Source organism: Silene latifolia, chromosome X, assembly GCF_048544455.1.
Source record: "Silene latifolia isolate original U9 population chromosome X, ASM4854445v1, whole genome shotgun sequence".
Taxonomy (NCBI): Eukaryota; Viridiplantae; Streptophyta; class Magnoliopsida; order Caryophyllales; family Caryophyllaceae; genus Silene; species Silene latifolia.
This window is the reverse complement of record NC_133537.1, coordinates 301,741,598-301,760,683: the sequence shown is the minus strand read 5'-3', so window position 1 is coordinate 301,760,683 and position 19,086 is coordinate 301,741,598. Positions and strand designations below refer to the sequence as shown.

General features: G+C 36.5%; 1 protein-coding gene across 2 annotated transcripts; it reads right to left on the bottom strand.

Annotated features, from left to right (window-relative positions):
* Positions 1-419: 419 nt before the first annotated feature.
* Positions 420-13,872, bottom strand: LOC141617205 (protein disulfide isomerase-like 5-4). 2 transcript variants are annotated; one of them, XM_074434388.1, is made up of 15 exons: positions 13,660-13,872; positions 12,048-12,138; positions 10,315-10,409; positions 9,137-9,194; positions 8,124-8,308; positions 7,902-7,959; positions 5,240-5,280; positions 5,058-5,132; positions 4,917-4,973; positions 4,405-4,471; positions 4,143-4,289; positions 3,685-3,909; positions 2,635-2,787; positions 2,154-2,231; positions 420-888 (listed from the first exon to the last, which is right to left on the bottom strand). In XM_074434388.1, the coding sequence occupies exons 1-15, from the start codon at positions 13,698-13,700 to the stop codon at positions 811-813; spliced, it is 1,449 nt and encodes a 482-aa protein (XP_074290489.1). In that variant the 5' UTR covers positions 13,701-13,872; the 3' UTR covers positions 420-810. The 2 variants fall into 2 exon arrangements, with proteins under 2 accessions (XP_074290489.1, XP_074290490.1); XM_074434389.1 differs by lacking the exons at positions 12,048-12,138; positions 13,660-13,872 and having other exon boundaries at positions 8,124-8,303; positions 10,315-10,407.
* Positions 13,873-19,086: the final 5,214 nt, after the last annotated feature.

The following is a 19,086-nucleotide window of genomic DNA, read 5'->3' as shown; positions in this document are numbered from 1 at the left end:
TTCAGATGGTTGAGCTGGAGCATACATGAAGATAAGGCAAAAAAACCAAGTTATTTTGTAAGTCACAAATTTCACATGCAATAAATCTAATTGACTTCAAAAGGATCTTTAACGAAAAAGTCATGGAAATATACTTTTTCCAAAATAACCAAATACCACCCGATAGCCCAATACTCGGAATAAAATCGCAGGGGAAAATACTTTATAAATACTTGGTTTTCACTTAAAAAAAAAAAGGCTCATCTGAGGCCTTCAAATGGGATAGGTAGTCTAAAATGAGAATTAGTGATTAGAAACACCAACTCTTAAACAAGACCGTCTTAAACTGCATTAGAAATGGATGGACTACCAGAAAACCATTTCGTTGTGCTTCAGTAAACTTCATGCATTATTATTTGTCATTGTCATCGCCAATGATACCGAGGGGAAAATTTGATGAACATTAATGTTGCAACATCATTTTTGTGCTTCGAAAGATTTCGCATATGACAAGGTAACAAAACGATGGATTCTAACCAATTTATGACATGACATTCTAACCATTTCATAAATTACATTGATCATAAGTTCAAAAAGATCGTTCTACTTGCTTGACAGGTCTGTATAATGAATCTCTAATAAGGTGGGGAAAAGATCATCTAATGTTTCATTCACTTCTTTTACCATTGCCGGCATACTTGTACAGTCATCTCTACAGCTCACTTCCAACATCACGGGCATGTGGAAAGTCGTGCACCTCCAACACTATATCACTACCGCTGTAAACTCCTCAGAAAAAGAAAAGGAAAAAAAAAACATGCCTCAGCTGTGTCAAAAATTCTTCCCCAACTCAACTTTCTTCACCAGCCGCATAGTATTGTGCAGAATTGAGTCCAATATCCCGGCTACCTGGAGTAACATGCAATAGTAGAATAGTTGAGATCATTTTCTGAATAATGTTTTAATAATTAAAAAAAAAAGTATAGTTTCGGTTGGGAATGGAACTTGTTTGTCAAAATGGTGTCCACGTAGAATTGAAAAAATCCAAACATAGAACAAATAATATTATAATAGACATGCCATTAATAATGGCATGTTTACTGCAACTCTAAAAAAAAAATAAAAAATAAAAATTTATCCCAGCGTAAACACGCCATTAGTAATGGCGTGTCTTTCATCAATCCGAAATAAAATGTCAAGAGGAGAGGCAAGCAGGTAGTCGAGGAGGCTCAAAATCAAATAAAAAAATAATTATCCGACATCAAACAAAAATATTTTGCAACTCCATGACAACAAACATGCATCCAGCGAAATGAAATCATGATCGCCTCCAAGAATATCATAACCAATAGCAAATATAGGATCCAGAATAGTTGTGAACTCTATTGATTGGTGATGGTTCGAAAAGGGTGATAGGGATGATTTATGGTTGTCAATGGGTGATTGATGTAGGGTTTGGTGGTGCGGCAGAAATGGCAGAGGAGTGCTGCTCGTCGTGGTGTGAAGCGAGGCACGGTATGCTAGAAGTGGGTGATTTATGGGCAGGGCCATGGTGGTTATCATTGGAAGAAGGGGATGGACTGAACGAATAGAGGTGGTGTCGATGGTGGTTGGATCACAAGTTGGGCAGAGGAGAAGCGGCTTCGATGGTGGTGAATTGTTGATCTGAGGCTAGATGATGATTTGCTCACGGCGGTTCATTATGATGGGAGAAGAATCGATGGCAAGCTCGGGTCTAGTGGGTCTTGAGGTGGAACAGGTGGTAGTGCGAGAATGGTGATTGATTTGATGGTCTGAAGGATAGAAATTACTGGGTTTGCTGGGCATATATGGCTGTTGAAAGACACGCCATTACTAACAGCATGTCTACGACATGCCATTGGTAATGGTGTGTTTACATCAAAATGATTTTTTCCTTCCATTTCAGACTCACAGTAAAGTAGTAAACATGTCATTGACTGTCCCGTGTCTTAGGGTTGGATTTCCCAATCCTACGTGGACACCATTTTGACAGATACTTTTGATTCCGACCCAAAACGATAGTTATTTTAATTTTAAGAATTATTTTTTTTTAAAACTAAATCAACTGTTGAAGGAAAATTGCAACATGAAGAGTTGAAGAGCATCCAATGCAAAAAAGAAAAAAGAAAAAGAAAAGGATTGAGAGAACAAACCGTGAAAACACCTCCAATAATGGCACAAAAATTCGTAATGAAGTGCGAGAATGATCGGGGATTTTCCATTACCAGCACCTGGCAACAAAAGGTAGGCGTTAGAGAGTTAGAGATGACAGATGCATGACATATACATATACGTACCACATGCATTGCGTTGGATGTAGACTTGACAAATGGGTCATTCAGATCGCGTACAAGTTGAGTCAGTTTAGCTACGGATCCTTTTCTGAATGTTTGCAACCTTTGCATTCGGTTTGACCTTGGTCATTATGGGTGTTTTATTATTGTGACATTAAGAGGTAAAGGTCAGTTCAAGGCAATCAAATTCAAACTGGATCAGGTCAATTTGGGGGTTTGGGTCATATTCAAGTTGTCTATTTAGATTTTAGAACGTGTCAGGTCAATTCAGGTCGCAACATCTGTGTTAGATCAATTTGCCACGTTTATTGGAATGTTAAAGATAAACTATTTGTAAGACCTGCATAGGAGAGAGCTCAAAGTGAAATTTTGCAACCGGGATGTCAGGACTGTGAACCAAGCTACTATGCGCAGTATATTCATGCTCCTCGACCAATGTATGGCCACTTGATGTTCTGACTTCTGTTTTCACAACTTGTAGATAATGCTCAATCTGCATTTTGTTAAATGGATTAAATATGCGATTGAAAGAGCTACAAAGGGAAACAGCAAGCAATCATTCAACCGACAATAAGTGTGGATATTCAGCTCCAAATTTAGTCTACCCTCTACACTACAGCAAAACAAGAATAAATCAGACTCTGTAATAATCAGATGCAGTCATACAAAAAACACTGTGCATTGTAATTTCACTTTCTGAATCATCAATTCCAGGAGCTCAATGTTTATCTTACTTTAGGATATCATCCAGCCTCAGTCAAGCAAACTCGAGTCTTCCTTCAGTTCCCCATTGTTTGAGGAGGGATTTGGAGGGAAAAGAAGCGAGATAATTTCCCTTGTTTGTATCGTAAGTTGAATTGGAAGAGAGGAAAATGAATTGTTCCACTACCCCTCCCTTTTCCTCCACTCCCTACATGTGTATCCAAAAAGCCTTTTTTTGTCATGGAGGGCTAATCCACTATGGATATAAACACCACAACCATAATACAGTAGTTCAATTGTGCTCAATTTTGCGCATTTGGACTTCTTAAACCTATTTTCATTTCTGATGAACATATTTATGTTCTAAAAATAATTTGTGCTTCTATAGTCGTGAAGTAGCGATAGTTGACACCATTCCCAAATCACAACCCAAGTTTAGCTAGTCATTCAAAAATGGCCTCTTTTTATTTCAACACGTGACTGACATGAGTAAGGTGGCATCCATAGACTGAAGCAATGATGTTGAACTCCTTAAACTTGTAAAGCCATAATGCAAGACTCCAGAAGATTCATGTCATGTTGCAGGAAAATGAACTTTGGTCGCTATCAATAATTTTAAAAACGAAAGGAACATAATTTTCTTAAAACGAAGAGGTTAATAAACAAAAATAGTCTGCTAAAAACTCACCGTAACATTTGCATCTGAATCCTGATCTTGGGTAATATAAGATTGACCACTCAATCTTTCATGACTGGCACCAAGATAAGGTTCGATCCTCTTCAGATCACTCAACATCCTAGGTGAAAGTCTCATTCCGAATGATAGTTCAGTGATGAAATGTGACACATTCATCTTAGATGCATCAAATGAATGTGATCCAGAACGAGCAGAAACAACAAGGTTGCCTGGGACCTGTAAGGTACAGAGGAAATAACAGCTTAACATCTCGACATATAACAGAAGAAATGTAGCTTGACAAAATATATAGCTATATATGTCAGAATAACGATCCTAACAAACTAAAACAAGGTAGAAAATATTGTCAAAATTTACATGGTACGCTTCTATAATCCATGTTGCAAAAACACCATATGCAGAACTGCTGAGCAGATGAAACTTGAAGTGAGTAGGTCAGTTTCACTTGCCTTCTTAACACGGACAAATCCTTCAATTCTACAGCCACCTGAAGGTGGTGCTGGTCTCTTTATGGTCTGAGTCTTATTATCAGACTTATCCTCGAGAGCTGGATGTTGGTTCTCCAATGGAATTGATGTGAGCAGCGATTCAAAAAACTACAAACCGGAGAAGATCCCAGGAACTCACACAGTGAGAATGATATTGAGGTACTTATATATATATGAAGCAGAATGTGAAAAGCTTCCAGTATGTTTACAAAAAGCTTGTTACCTTAACAAGACTTTCGGTGTCACGATCCCCATAATAAGATTCATGTTCATGGTGCCCATGGTCATCTCTGGTTGAATAGCCAAATAGAAAAGAAAATAAGAGCCTAAACTGATGCAGATAACATATTCACTCAAAGTACATGAAGTGCTTACTATAGATGCATGGATATGTAGGATTGTAGGTTACGTTGAAAAAGGAGAATTTGTATTTGGTTGGGGAGGGGGGGGGGGGGGGGGGGGGGAGGGAGAGGTTGAAATATGACAAATGACAAAGTTACCAAGAGGCCAAACAGAACAGTATACTACTATCTAATAGCGATTTAGTATATTCTTATATGTATTTCCTCGCTTATAATTACTTCTTATTGGCTTCAATACTTCTAATGTTCTAATTGTCAAGTATCCAGACTGCTCCACAGTAGCAAAGAAGATGGGAATCCAAAAGCAATTTAATTCATGACTTTGTTGTTTATCACAATTAAAGCACTGATAAGAAATGTACAAGCAACTTACTTCAAATCAGTTCCTTTCCTGAAAACTCTAATAGATGGGTAGCCCTGTATGTGATTCCTGGAAGTACACGTAAGAAATTAATCCTTCAAAGAACAAACTTAGAGTTATCCAAAATGCAACAGGCTACTCTAAGAAACATACCTTCTGCATAAATCAACTTGTTCAGTGCAATCAACTTTACCCAAAAGAATACGTCCATCTGCTTCGGGATCGTGTCTGAAACAGGAACGACAAATGACCATTATAATTTTTTTGAAGAACACCCTCAGCATATCAATGTTATGCAAATAATGAAAATGCAACACAAGATGACAGCAGCATACCTCTCCTTAATGATAGCAGCTGCTTTCTCCCATGATGGTTTCTGAACATAGAATCAAACCCAAGAAGTTAAAATTGTTCTTGGATAGGATAGTTTAGACCAATAAACCAGTTAAACAAGTATACAGGCCATAAGACTTGCAGAGTGTGTTATCTTCTTAACAATCAAACACACCAGCGAAGTTATAGCAATTACTCCATACTTCTTGGTTCTTGGACATTGAATACAACAGTTCAATGCTGAGTTTCCCAGTTCGCACAACCCCAAACAAATCACAATTTGATTTGTGCGTATTTGTATCATGGCGTTTGCTTAATACCTAACAGATACTCAAGTGTCCCAAATTGAATACTTCATATCCAAATCAATATGTAACCCTGGATTAGTGATAGAAAATTGAAACGGCAGAACCGCAGAAGTTGCAGAACTTCTGCTTCACTATGAGAATAGAAACTTAATCCTGCATCTGAATGCCATTATAGTGCTGGGAGTTGAGTGAGAGATAGGCTCACTTAACAAAACTCCACGTTCTCTATTCACTTACTGATTCTAAAATTTGAGAAAAAGTCAGGAAACCATGCTTAATGTATGTAAGATGTTACAAATATCATAGCCTTTTCATCTATCATTATAAAATCCTTCAAACAGCACAAGCAAGGCTTTAGTACTTAAAGTGAGTTAATGCTTTGAAGATCAGCAGCTAATGCAAAGACGAGTTCTTTAGTTTTAGAAGTGTCAAAAGCTTAATTTAAAGAGGTGCAAGGCGCATCGAGGCGCTAAGTGCAGAAACGATAAGGCGCAGAGGGAGAGGCAAATACGCGTGCCTTTTGGACGGGAGACGCCGTATTTTTAGTAAACAATTTTGTATGTTCCAAATAAATTTGGGCAACAATACCTTCTTTATGAGTTCTCAAGTTGGCAAACATGTAAAGGAGTAAAAGTTGGGAAAATTGGGAAAAAGAAAGGGCGTAATTAAACGTTTAGCTGAAAAAGATAGGAAAAGTGTGTACTAGTGAGCCTTGTCAAAAAGGCGCACACAGAACGCACCGAGGCGTTATGGCTAGTACCTCATCCAAGGCGCGCCTTTTTAAGCTAAGGTCAATAGGTGCAATGATCTAAAGGCTGAGTGCATTTCCAACCTTCTAAATAGCCGAAGAATATCCAATCAACTTTATCAGACATAAGTGGTGCAAATTTGTTCAACATGTACACTCATCAATCAGTTTGAGTGACTTAATACTAACATAACTCTCTAAGCAAATACATAATTGCATCAAATATAGGGTGGTGTGCAATTCTTAATCAAATGTGCCGGTCCCAACCAGAAAATGTAATATATTGGATAATATCAACATCTTTGCAGCAACTGTAATAATACAACAGAAAAGTCCCTGGATATATAAATTGAGGTCAGGTACCATGAGTGATCGTAAAGAGCTAAGAGGTGGAAAACAAAAGAATGAAAGAGGAGAGACAGCAAAATAGAGATGAAAAAGGTACAACAAGTAAGAAATACGAGCAAGAAGCAATAAAAGAGGAGCCAAGAGAAAAATGAGAAGGAAACGAAAAAAGGTGCAAGAAAAAGTGAAATTGAAAAGGTAAGAAGGAAACCCAAAGAAACACAACACAAACTCAAACACCATTATCCACATATATTCTTCCCTTGGCTCCTGCGTATCCGAATTCTATTCAAGAATCCGAAGTAGGATCCACGAACTCACACACACCCTAGAGCGATTGCAATTTGCAAAATCTCTCCTTACAAATTCCGTGAGTATATAAAGAAGTCACAAAAGATACAACCTTGTACACAAGATCCCCTGTTTTTTTGTTAACAAACTTGTATAGTTCAAACTTCAAAATAAACTATTGTGCAATGACCCTTTTGGGAATTTTTAAGAAGGGCTAAAATGTACAAAAGCAAAAGTTAGGGTAAATAGGACAATGGGAAGGGTATAGAAAAGCATTAGACGAAAAAATGTCGGAACACCATAGTAGTGTGCCTAGCTTGGCTAGCTAGCTTCCCTTGGGTGTGTTTCACTTATGAGGTGTGCCTTAGGTGCCCTTCGGCATTTTAGCTATCTCTTTGCTCCTGAATGTGCCCCGGGAGTTTATTTTTATATGATATAGAGACCCTTATGATGGGATTTGCTACTGGCGCTATTCTGGAGAAAACCACTTCCCTTCACATTGCATATGCGACATTTTACCAAGTATCATTAATCAAGACAACCCTAATCCCGTGAATTATGGTAATGAGCAAGGCAAGACATAGCATTGTCTAGCCTTCAATGCCACAAGAGACTCACGGACAAAGAGCACATTATGTCATGGATGTATGAAGAAAAAACTCACCAAGCACGGGGACAGTATCACCACATAACGGAATCCCTTTGCGAAATATGCATGATCTACAAATACCATTTTAATCGAAACAACCCCATTTTTTTGGATTATGATAGTTAGCATAGTCATGTCATGATATTGGACTGTCCTGCCCTCAACGGTAGAGGATTTTCAGGGAAAAGACCTTTTGTGATGCATGTATAAAGTATAAACTATTAACTAAACATTGTCGAAAAAGCACACACTTATGAATAGCATTTCCCTTCACAAAACCAAAAAATATAGCTGAACTTGGACGAGTTTCCAGATAAACTTACCAGTCTGTTGCTCCAGAAACACCACGGAGCATAAAAGTTGACCACCAAAATATCATGCCTGAAAAAGTGAAAAAGCAAAGCCATATTGTCAATTAGTTAGGTATCCAAGCAACATGCTAAGCACATATCCATAATATATATATCTCATCTAGCATGAGATAATGTAACAACATTAAGAATATTAATCAATAATCATACGGTCAAGAATGTGAAGGAACTTACTCATGTGAAACTCTCTCAAAATTTTGCCCATTAAGAGCAAGGGAACCTTCACCGTAGTCTTCCTCACCACCATCATCATGCTTAACAAGATTTGTGGTTGCTCCAGATAGGTACTCGGGACCAGTTGGTCTCATATTAGAGTCTATTGAGAACTTGCGGATTGTCTTTGTTATATTCAACCTGTTCTGGAAATTAATACACAACTTTTAGACATTTATCTGGATTGTATTAGACAGAAGGTATTAACCAAGCAAACTTATGCTCAATAACAGCAGAATGTACATGAGGTGTACTGATGTAGCAATTGTATAACTTCACTCTCAAGGTAAATAAAGGAAGGAATATCCGACCAATAGAATATAATTTCGGTATTACACAACTATAGAAACAAAATTTCAACTATATAATCCAATATATTATACTATTTAGCAGTACAAATTCTACTAAAGAGCAGAAGATGCGTCGGCAAGAAAATAACGATATTTGTTCACCAAATTGCTATACAGAATTACAGAAAGACTCCAACCTGTTATCACTATCATACTGGCCATGATGTATACATAAACCAGCTAGTGGTTTACAAACTACATTCATCATCAAAGTTGAGAAACCTATGAAGGACAGACAACCTAGCAAACTGAGCATAGCCCTGGAGAATCTACAAAATATCACTCCTTTGCAAGTCAATGACAGAGACACTCAACTCATGTTAAGTTGAAACAAAAGAAACGAATTTAAAGGAAATCTGATTCACTTTACGGCTATATACATGGCACATTGATCACTTAGACTGGATATCTTATGTCCAATTTCCAAACAGAAACAGATTTAGATTGTGATCTATCTCTAACAACTGGACAATTAACAAACGTCATAAAAAGAGAAAACAGAAAGTCAAGACAGAATTCTTTTAAAATGAAATGGGGAAAAAAGTGTTTGGTATATTCATAAAACTGCATAGGGAAAAAAAAAAGTAACATGGAAGTACTGAACAATAGGAAGATAGCAATTACCGTTCCCAAGGCATCGCTCACATCCACAGAAGCAAATTCACAAGAAAGGGCTGGAAAGCTACATAAATAGTTAGCAGAAATGTTAACAGGTAAACATGTTAAAGAATAAAAAAGATTCAAAATGCTAATATGGGACCAAGACAATGAGTTGCAATAGAAGTCAAATTTGATAAACCTATCAGATATGAAAACCTGCTAAACAGTAACCAGTAGCTGTGAGCATTAATGAAGTAATATAGATTATAGAATATGACCATTTACGAGATTACTAAAAAGTGTCTTCATAATCAGTAGATTGGCTAAGAATGGCAAAATATGTAGCAGGCTCGCAAAATATGGCAAAATTTGTTGGTTGTCAAGAGGATGGGAAGTCAAACTTCCTGTGGATTTATAATATTCCTCTATGATGTAGAAAACCACTCCACCCCTATGTGAGTGGAATTACCATGGGGATTTCACTTCCTTCATCAACCAAACACTTTAAGCAATTCACATAAATATCTAAACCAAATGAATTAAACCTTCATGGGAATTTCGAGCGCCCATAGTTAATCAAACAAGCATTTAGTAAGTAGGTGGTAAAGAGGAAATTTCAACCCCCTTATACTAAAACAATAAGAAATCTCCCAAATTTTCCCGCCTAAATGAATTTGGCTATAATTGGGCTTTCATTATATCATATCTGTAATTGGGCTTTTATTATATCATATCTGTAATTGAGCTTTCATTATATTATTTTTACAACTGGAATATACTAAACTTTTCCTTTTCCACCCATTAATACAAAACATTAATAATAATAAATTTTACAATTAAAATTTAAAATTGAGTTAAATAACAGTTGTATAATTGTTATTTTCTTTAATATTCCTATCTAAAAAACCGCGCATTCACGCGGGATCGACACTAGTAAACCAATAATAAGATTACAAAATTTCTTGCCTGTCATTTTTGGGTAATATGTAGGGTACCCTAATATGTATTACGTGCCACGTTTCGAAGTCAATGTACAGAGAAGAACCTCAACAGTAGCAGTAGAAGATAAAAACAGAAGATGGGATATAAATAAATAAATAAATAAGTGCAACTATAATACAAGGGTAAAGAGACAGGCACAAGTGCGCAACACAAAAGTAGAACAAACATGTTGAGAAAATTAGTGTTAAGTATTTCAATACCTCATATTGAAATCAATACGTAAGAACTCTCCATCAGGGCTCTTATCAACTATTACAGACGTAGAGGTGGTCAACGATAAGTAACTACTTAGCTCCTACAAAGAGAGCAATTAGAATCAGTTAGTCCACGCCTGAAGCCACAACCACAATTCTAAAAACCTTTTGATGGCTGGGAAATAAATTCGACAAATGGACAACATAACCGAATTTTCATAATGTCTATAATATTACATCGTTGATAGTTTTTCACAGAATAACGCCCTGTTGAACAAAGAAAGGTGAATCGGGAAGAGAAGAGTTGAGAACAAAGTGGCGTGCAGTTACAGTCCACCATGAAAGAATATTTTACACAGGCTTCTTTGCCTTGACAATGGAACTTTGCTTTAACTTGAGGATCTTGAGCCAAAGAAGGTTTATATTCATGGAGTCAAGGTTCCTTGGAGATTTTTTACATGGAACGGATTTAACGTTCTTCAAATTAGGATACACTGAAAATCATGGGTATATACGCTGATAGTGTTTGCCTATTATGTGTTTGTGCCCATCTCTTCCTTGATTGTACATTCAGTACATAGTGCCTCGATCAGTTAGTTGTGTGGCTGGATGTCCAATTCCCTACCACTGATGTTATCTATTAAATGATTCGGAGCAGGAGGCACTCTTTGTTGAGGAGAAAGATCATTTGTGCTTGTGTTGTGGCTTTAATTTATCATATATGGTGCACAGTGCACTAGAAAGAAATGAAGGTTCGAGACATGGTGTTAGCTCCTATGCAGATTATCAAAATGGTACAAGATGAAGTTAAACCTCCCATTGGTAATATGTTGATGCAAGTGCAGAAGACCTTGGCTGATGGATGGTTTATACAGTTGGTTTTATATTTTTGATTAAGTTTTGGCTTGATCTGGTTTGAGTGTAGCGGTTTCAATAGGCTATCCTATGTAATAGGGATGCCGTTGTAGTGGTGATGCATGTAATTGACTCTATTATTGATATACAACTTGCATTTACACCAAAAACAAATTAATGACGGCTCTGATGCTCGACTATTTGATTCATAGCAGTGTCCGATAACTAAGTAATTGACACAAGTATTCAACCACAATCACCAGGTACATACATCTGAATCTTAGCAGCCAACATACAATCAATAGGGCACTAAATTTAGGTTGTGAGTTGTGACTGTGCTTCGTGACCGAATTATAGAGGTTTGAAGGTATTGCAAAAGCATTTTGAGGCGGTATCAGCTGCATTTATGACACAAAGTCCGAGATTAGGCCCTGTCAACCGACTCTGCGATCATGTCTTAATTCAAGACTAGATACCATGATTCTATTCTATCTTTCAACGAGAGTAACCAAGTCAAGCAAGAGGGTTCAATGAACTAATCTTAAAAGTCATGTTATCATTCAATTATCAGCCTTTAGTTTCCCAATTGACATTAATTATCAGGTTACAAAAAAGAACCAAAACCTTATGTGTCTTGAATAAGTCAAGATTGGCCAACGCACTAAGCAACCAGCCAACCAGTCAGTTCCCAGTTAATGTCAAACTCTCCCACCCCACACCCCATCAAAACAAGGGTAAAGCAAAAAAAAAAAAAAAAAAGAAAGAAAAAAAAAAAGAAAAAAGAAAAAAAAAAACTATATTCTTCCTGATTACTGATAATGAGCAAATTAGTTTCATATTGAATAAATAGTTGAAAACCTAAAAATTAGGCACGAGCTACCTACCATTCCAAATAAAAAGACCATGGCCAATGCGGCTACGATGGACAAGCCTGCACCTGATAATGATGCTTCTGTTAAATCTCTTGGAATTTTACTGCATGCAGATAGGGAGAAGATCAATTAGATAACGAATTATGTTACTATAACTACTTATGGCGATTCATGCCAGCCAACCCCACATTACTTTGGGATTATAATTTGACTGTTATTGCTTTTTTTTTTTGTCGTGGTAAACCATTCGAACCAAACCCACAAACAGATTGTATAACAACTGCTAAGCAAAGTTTTAAATTTTCTTTATTTATGTCTAGAATTGACATGAAGGGGAGCCTTGGCGCACCGGTTAAGGTGTTGCTTTGTGACCGTGAGGTCATGGGTTCAAGTCCTTGGAGCGGCCTCTTGCCAAAATGGCAAGGGAAGGCTTGCCCCAATTACACCCTTGTGGTGGGACCCTTCCCCGGACCCTCGCCTAGCGGGGACGCCAAACTTGTTGTACTGTAATCTATAAGTGCTTCATTCTATAAGATTATGGCAAGCTAGTAAACTACTACGTAAAACGCAACCAATCAGAGACTCTATTTCTCAGATGACATTTTTTTTCTAACAAGATTTCATTTGGCACAGGAGTCTAATTTCTAATCTAGACATTAACATCAGATTCATATTCCAAAATTGAAAAACAGGCATGCAGAGGGTCAGGGATTAAGCTTGTCCAAATAGCAAACTACCGAAATCCTGAAACAAAATACAGACATTTCACTAAGAAAACAAGGGGATCGCAGTTAGTTAGGACAAACTTTCTGCTAATATGAAATCTTCCAGACCCCTTTTGCTTTATTACTCAGTAACCAAAAATTTCAGAATCACACACTTGAACAATCAATTCCCAAAAGACCTCTAGTAATCCCAATTGCGATTAAGCTTAATTCGACTTTATCTATCCTGGTAATTACAAGCAATACATCCCTTGTAATTCTTTAACAATCAAATCTCCTTACAAGAAACATCAACAATGTATATCAATTATTGAGTGTTTAAAGGTTAAAACACAGTTTCGATAGCACTATATTCGCTCGAAACTACTATGGCTAGAAATCTAGAATAATATTCCAAACTGCAATAGACAGCTCCTTAATCAGGCTTGAGCCTCCACTCCTCACTACGGATGCCGACATTCACCCAACAAAAATCACTATATTAACCAAAACACAAGCAACAAATTCTTATACAATCAGTGTACATCCTACATTGACGGCAACAGCCAACCAAACAAAGAACTTCAATTCAATCAACCTTCAGCAAATCTCAAGGATTTTTCATCATTTTTTTTTTCGGCGTAAACTCAAGTATGTCAACCTCAAGCAAAAAATCAAACTAAAAAATCGATCAAGTACTCACATTATAACAATTCTCATCAGAAATCATAAAACGCACATAAATTAACAACAATCATGAACATGCGGCAATCTAATTACACTAATTACTTACTATTGAATCCAAAAACAACAAAAAAACAATGAATTATCATCGATAAACATAATCATTCAAAAACAAACTGAAATCTGCGAATAAATTGATGAAATTGAAAAGAGAAGAGGGGAATGAAGGATCTAACCGATAGAAATCAACGGATTTGAGCTTGCTCGAAGAAATCATATTTGCTGGAAATCAATAATGCGCAAAAATGAGGGGAAATTGCAGATGATTGTGATGTAAGTATGAGATCTCTGAATGATTAGTAAGGGAGAAAGGGGCATACGCTCGACTTACTCAACTATATCAAATTAATTTCATGCTCATTTTAGCTAACTAATCACAATCATAAAATAATCCATTTTATGTTAAACCAGAGTTTTAAGGAAAGACGTGATACGCATGAATGCATGAATCATGCATGATGTCTTTAATCTTTTCATTACAAGTTCGGATTCTCGTCTCATTTTCGTGTTTTATCTTGTTTTTTCGTTAAAACGATAATTAGAGGCAATTGACATTTCAGCCATTCTAATCGATCGGAATCTAACCGGATCGGAGGCGAAAACTTCAAAAATAAGATCGAGGACCGGGAATAAATCAATTCCTTCTGGGTTTAATCTAGACCGAACAACTCAGTCAAATTTTCGGTCTGAATCTAAACTTGCTCAACCCTAGTTCCACTAAAAATCATCCTTAATTGCATAAAAAAATGAAGGGATATTTTCTCGTGTACCCCTCAACTAATTCATTTTCTAAGATGTACCCCTCTTTTCTTGTAAAAAATCTTTGACAGTCAATAACTCTTGGCTACAAGTTCAAAATACGATAAAACTTTTTTTTCAAATTGACCGTCTTTAAAAGATCTTCAATTTGAAAAAGAATTCACCGACATCTCAACGCGTAGTCGGGAATTATGGTCAGTCAAATTTTATTCGTTAAAAAACTTTAACCAACCATAACTACAAGCTACGAGTTCAAAAGGCGGTGAATTATTTTTTCAAATTCAAGACCTTGACGAGATAATTGGTTTGAAAAAAAATTACCGTTTTCTAAACTCGTAACATAGAATTATTGTTGGTCAAAGTTTTTTTTTGTGAAAAACGAGGGGTACATCTTAGAAAACGAAAAAGTTCAGGGATACACGAGAGAATATCCCAAAAATGAATAAGTTATAGGATATTAATAAACAACATATTAGAAAGTAAGGTAATGAAATACAAAAATGAAACATAAAAGTGGGACAAAGGGTCAATCTCTTATTTCATTTCAAGGTCTTTAATCTTAAAGGATGTTTCGTTAACCTTTTTAGATACTCGTCTCCTTTAAGATGACATATTTGTCTTAAGATTAAAACATGTCAAATTGTTGGTTGTATGGGCTTGCAAAGCCAATTTCGCCCCACATGAATGGGTTTCCTCTTCTCCATCTTGTTTTTATATTGTGCTGGTCCCTCCTTGGTTAAGAGTGACCCAAGGGGTTTTTGTGGAGAGTGTTGGGTGTGTGGGTTTGGGCTCAAGCACGCTCACACTGGCTCGGCCCGGGTTTGGGTAGTACTTTTACTTTTTGGGGTTTGTGTGTATTTGGGTTGTCCAAGTTCATTTTGTGTGTATCAGTGTATGTAACCGCCAATCAATATGACTCTTAGAGCAATAGCAATAGAAGAACTTTATATTAAGTTCTTCTTATATCATACTCCCTCCATTTTTTAATATATGACGTTTTACTTTTTCGAGGCGAGCCTTTGACTTTAATATTTACAAAAATATATTTGGTAAAAAATTATAAAAATTATACCATTAAATTCCTTATGAAAAACTCTTTCATATGAGTATACATATCACTATATTTAAGCATATAATTTGAGAGATATTGAAGAGAGAAGTGTATGTCTCGAAATGTGAGAAAGTCATATATAAAAAAATAGAGGGAGTATCATATTTTATTAGTTCTAATGTTTAAGCACTTTTTTCCACAATAAATGACATTTGTATAAAGTTCTTAAATAAAAAAAATATAAAATAAGTAATTGGTCTTCCACATTTTTCAAAGTATGCTTATTGGTTCTCAAATTCCCATGTATGAACAACCAAGTTCTTATTTTGGAACTCAATTCTTAAAATTAAGAATAACCTTTTACTTACAATAGAAGAACTTTTTATTTGGGTTCTTAGTGATCACCCCAAGACTAAGAATGTAATACCTCAGATTTATGAGCTGTTGGGTACTCTATCGAGTAAGGCTTACTCTGTCGAGTAAGTTAGTTTGGCATTCTGGAGTACGTTCTACCTGTTGGGTACTCGATCGTGTAGGAGTAACTCGATCGAGTAGGCGGTACTCGATCGAGTACCTCAGTTACTCGGTCGAGTAAGTCGGGTCATCGTCAATTTCTTTTGCCTTTCTACTTTATTTTAAAACCTTCAAAAAAGAAAACAAAACTACGTTGCATCCTTCTCTCGCATTTCTATCAAATCCAAGGGCTTGAGTCGTCGGATTCCAGAGTTCTTTACACCGTTGAGACCGTCGTATTGTGGGTAAGATCCTAGTACAGTTTTTATATTTATTTGTTAGTTTTGGTTAAACCCTAATTGGGTAATTTGGGTAATTTGGGGATTTTGGGGAGTATTGTTGGTTATGGATTGTGATTGTATGATTATATGTTGATATGAGGTGATTTCGTAGAGGAGCGCTTTTGATCTGCTGTTGTGTCGATTTGTGGTGATTGCATTCCAGGTAGGGTTTCCTACTCAGTTATTGTATACATGATTATGAGATGGTTGTTGGTTGTTAGTTGTTGGCATTTGATTATATCGTAAATGATTTGCTATTGTTGATATTGTTGTTTGTCTGAGGTTCGCGAGGTGCGCCCTCAGCTGAGTGGAGTCACTTGCAGGAGTGGCTTCACGCTCTTGATTCGCCTCTTGTGGAACCCGCCACAAGAGGTGACAGGCTAAATCGCACACCTATCAAAGATAAACCAACTGGCCTAAACTAATGCAGTAGAGGAAGTCGGGATCGTATCCACAGGGAAACAATTGTGTTCTATTTGCTAAATCTAAGTCTGTCTAAGTCACAAAATTCGGGGGTTTGATTGGTTTATCTATCAACTAATATAGCAAGCAAAGGAAATAAATGTAGTAATAGGGATTTCACTTAATAGAAAAAGGCTAGGACATCGGGTCACCACGGTCAACAACGGTCAGATGTAGGGTCAACGGTCAGCATAAGTACGGTCTGAAGGGTAATGAACAAGTGCTCTCGGTTCACTATTCGCCCTAGAATACTAATATAGCTCTCACTCTAATTAGGATATTCTATTGTTTGTAGCAGGTCTAACTCTCTCCAATCTCTCGATCTAGGTCGGAGTTTACCAAATTAATTAACTAGTTACGTGCACTTAACCGATTAACCTCAAATATATGCTACAATTAACAACACAGATTTATATTTATGCCAAACCTAATAATCTAACTAAGACCATCTTATAACTGTTGGGTTCCTTTGATTGATGATAACATGCCCATTTAATGTGTGCTATCTTAGTTTACCTTTTCAGGATTTTTGGTTCAATCAAGCTTGGATTAAGAAGTGTTGAATTGTTGATCACTCAATTGTATTGAGTCATAGGCGTCATCTAATGTACAAGTTAGAAAGTAGGGTATTTTAAAGAAATAGAAACAGTCAAGACCACTGTTACTTTCACAAGTAACAGCAGCCTGGACCGTTGCCTTGATTCGTAACACTTGAACTTCTTTTTATCTTTCAAAAGTCATTTACGTGTCATATATTTTGAAAGATAACCTTCAGATTTTTTGCAAGGATTTGGTCTTCTAGAAAAAGTGGTTTGAATAATTATCATTTCAAATTGTTTTCCCTTTGTGCGAATTTGACTCTTTGGTCTTTCATAAAATAAGGATTGCTTTTTGCCATTTTTGTGAAATCTTGTCATCATGTGACTTGTTTTCCATTCTTTGTTTTCTGAAAAACTTATGATCTCTTTTGGATAATTTCAAACACTCTTTCTCTCCTTTGCCTTTTGAATAAGAACCCTCTTTTGTGCAAGTTTGGGAAGTTGTTGAGACTCATCACATGTGATGGTCTTTGACCCTTAAAACCCTAACAACTCACCTTGCTTACCCTCCCTATAAAAGGCGTGCCTCATCCTCTCAAAACTTCAAGACTTTTTCTGAGATTTAATCTAAGTTTGCAAATTGTTTTCAAAGCTTAAAAACGAGTCTTTACTTTGCAAAACTTTTAAAAGTCTTCAAGTGTTACAATCATGGCTACTGTTACTTTAATATACTAGACTCTCTCACTTATGAATTGTTGATCTTGTAAAAGTTGTCCATCTCAATTCTTTTTAAGAATAAGCTAGTGGAAACTTGATCCTTATAACATTCTAAGTCTGTGTGTAGAGTTTAGGACGGAGTAGTCTTCAACTCTTTGGCAACCGGAGTAGGTTGCAAGTTGACTTGTTCTAGAACGGAGTAGTTCTTGAACTTGTGTCACAACCGGAGTAGGTTGTTGTTTTTATTGTACGGGTTTTTAGTAGTCGGAGTAGATCACTAAAATTAATCAATAAAAAGTAGATTGGACGTAGGCACTTGAGTTCTTGCCGAACCAATTCAAAAATCTCGTGTTTGATTTTATTCGTTTTATTCCGCTGCTCTTTATTTCGTTTGCATTTGCTTTGCTTAACTTTCGAAGTAACAGTTCCACATACTGTCACATTTGGTCTACAGTCTGTACTCCATAAACTGAGATAAATAGCTACAGTCAGAACAATTGTTACCTTCATACTTCAGCAAACGTTCGTTTAATTTCTCTATATTATTCGAAGTATTCTCATGTCTCTTCTCATCCTACAACTCACTTTAAATTAATAAAGTTGAAGTTAAAATTTTTAAATAGTACCTAATTCACCCCCTCCCCCTCTTAGGTACTTGAATCCATAAACTCAATAATTGGTATCAGAGCCTCGTGCTCTTGATCGAGGCTAATCGCCTTAGAGTTTGATTCGTGGGTAATGGATTTCGAGAAACACTCCAAGATCCCGGTCTTTACCGGTGCGAATTTTGGATGGTGGAAACTCAAAATGGAATATTACATCAAAAGCATAGACTATCAATGTTGGAACATCATCCAAAATGGACCTCTTGTTATTGAGGAAACCGATATCTTAAACGGTTTCACCAAAACGAAGGAGGAAAAAGATTACAATGAAAATGACTTCAAACTTGCCGAAAAGAACTCCAAAGCAATGTCGATTCTTCAACGTTGTGTTGGTGAGAGGGAAGTTAGTCGAATCTCTGGATATCCTGCGACAAAATCTATTTGGGACTTTCTTGTACTTGCTTATGAAGGGACATCCCAAGTGAGAAAACACCGTGTTGACCTTCTCATGCAACAATATGAGATGTTTAGAATGTCAAAGGACGAGTCCATAAATCGTTTTTCTTCACGTTTTTCTTGTATTATTAATGAGCTAAAGAGTCTAGGAAGGAATTTCGAGTCCGAGGACATCATTCGAAAAATCTTTCGTAGTCTAACCTCTAAGTGGCAACCTAAG

Excerpts from the sequence above, each read along its gene's own strand:
- LOC141617205 (XM_074434388.1), bottom strand. The coding sequence starts at position 13,700 with ATGATTTCTTCGAGCAAGCTCAAATCCGTTGATTTCTATCG. Across the intron at positions 5,281-7,901 it reads GTTTCTGGAGCAACAGACTG|AAACCATCATGGGAGAAAGC; the intron begins GTAAGTTTATCT and ends TTCTATGTTCAG. Across the intron at positions 2,788-3,684 it reads ATTCAGATGCAAATGTTACG|ATTGAGCATTATCTACAAGT; the intron begins GTGAGTTTTTAG and ends AACAAAATGCAG.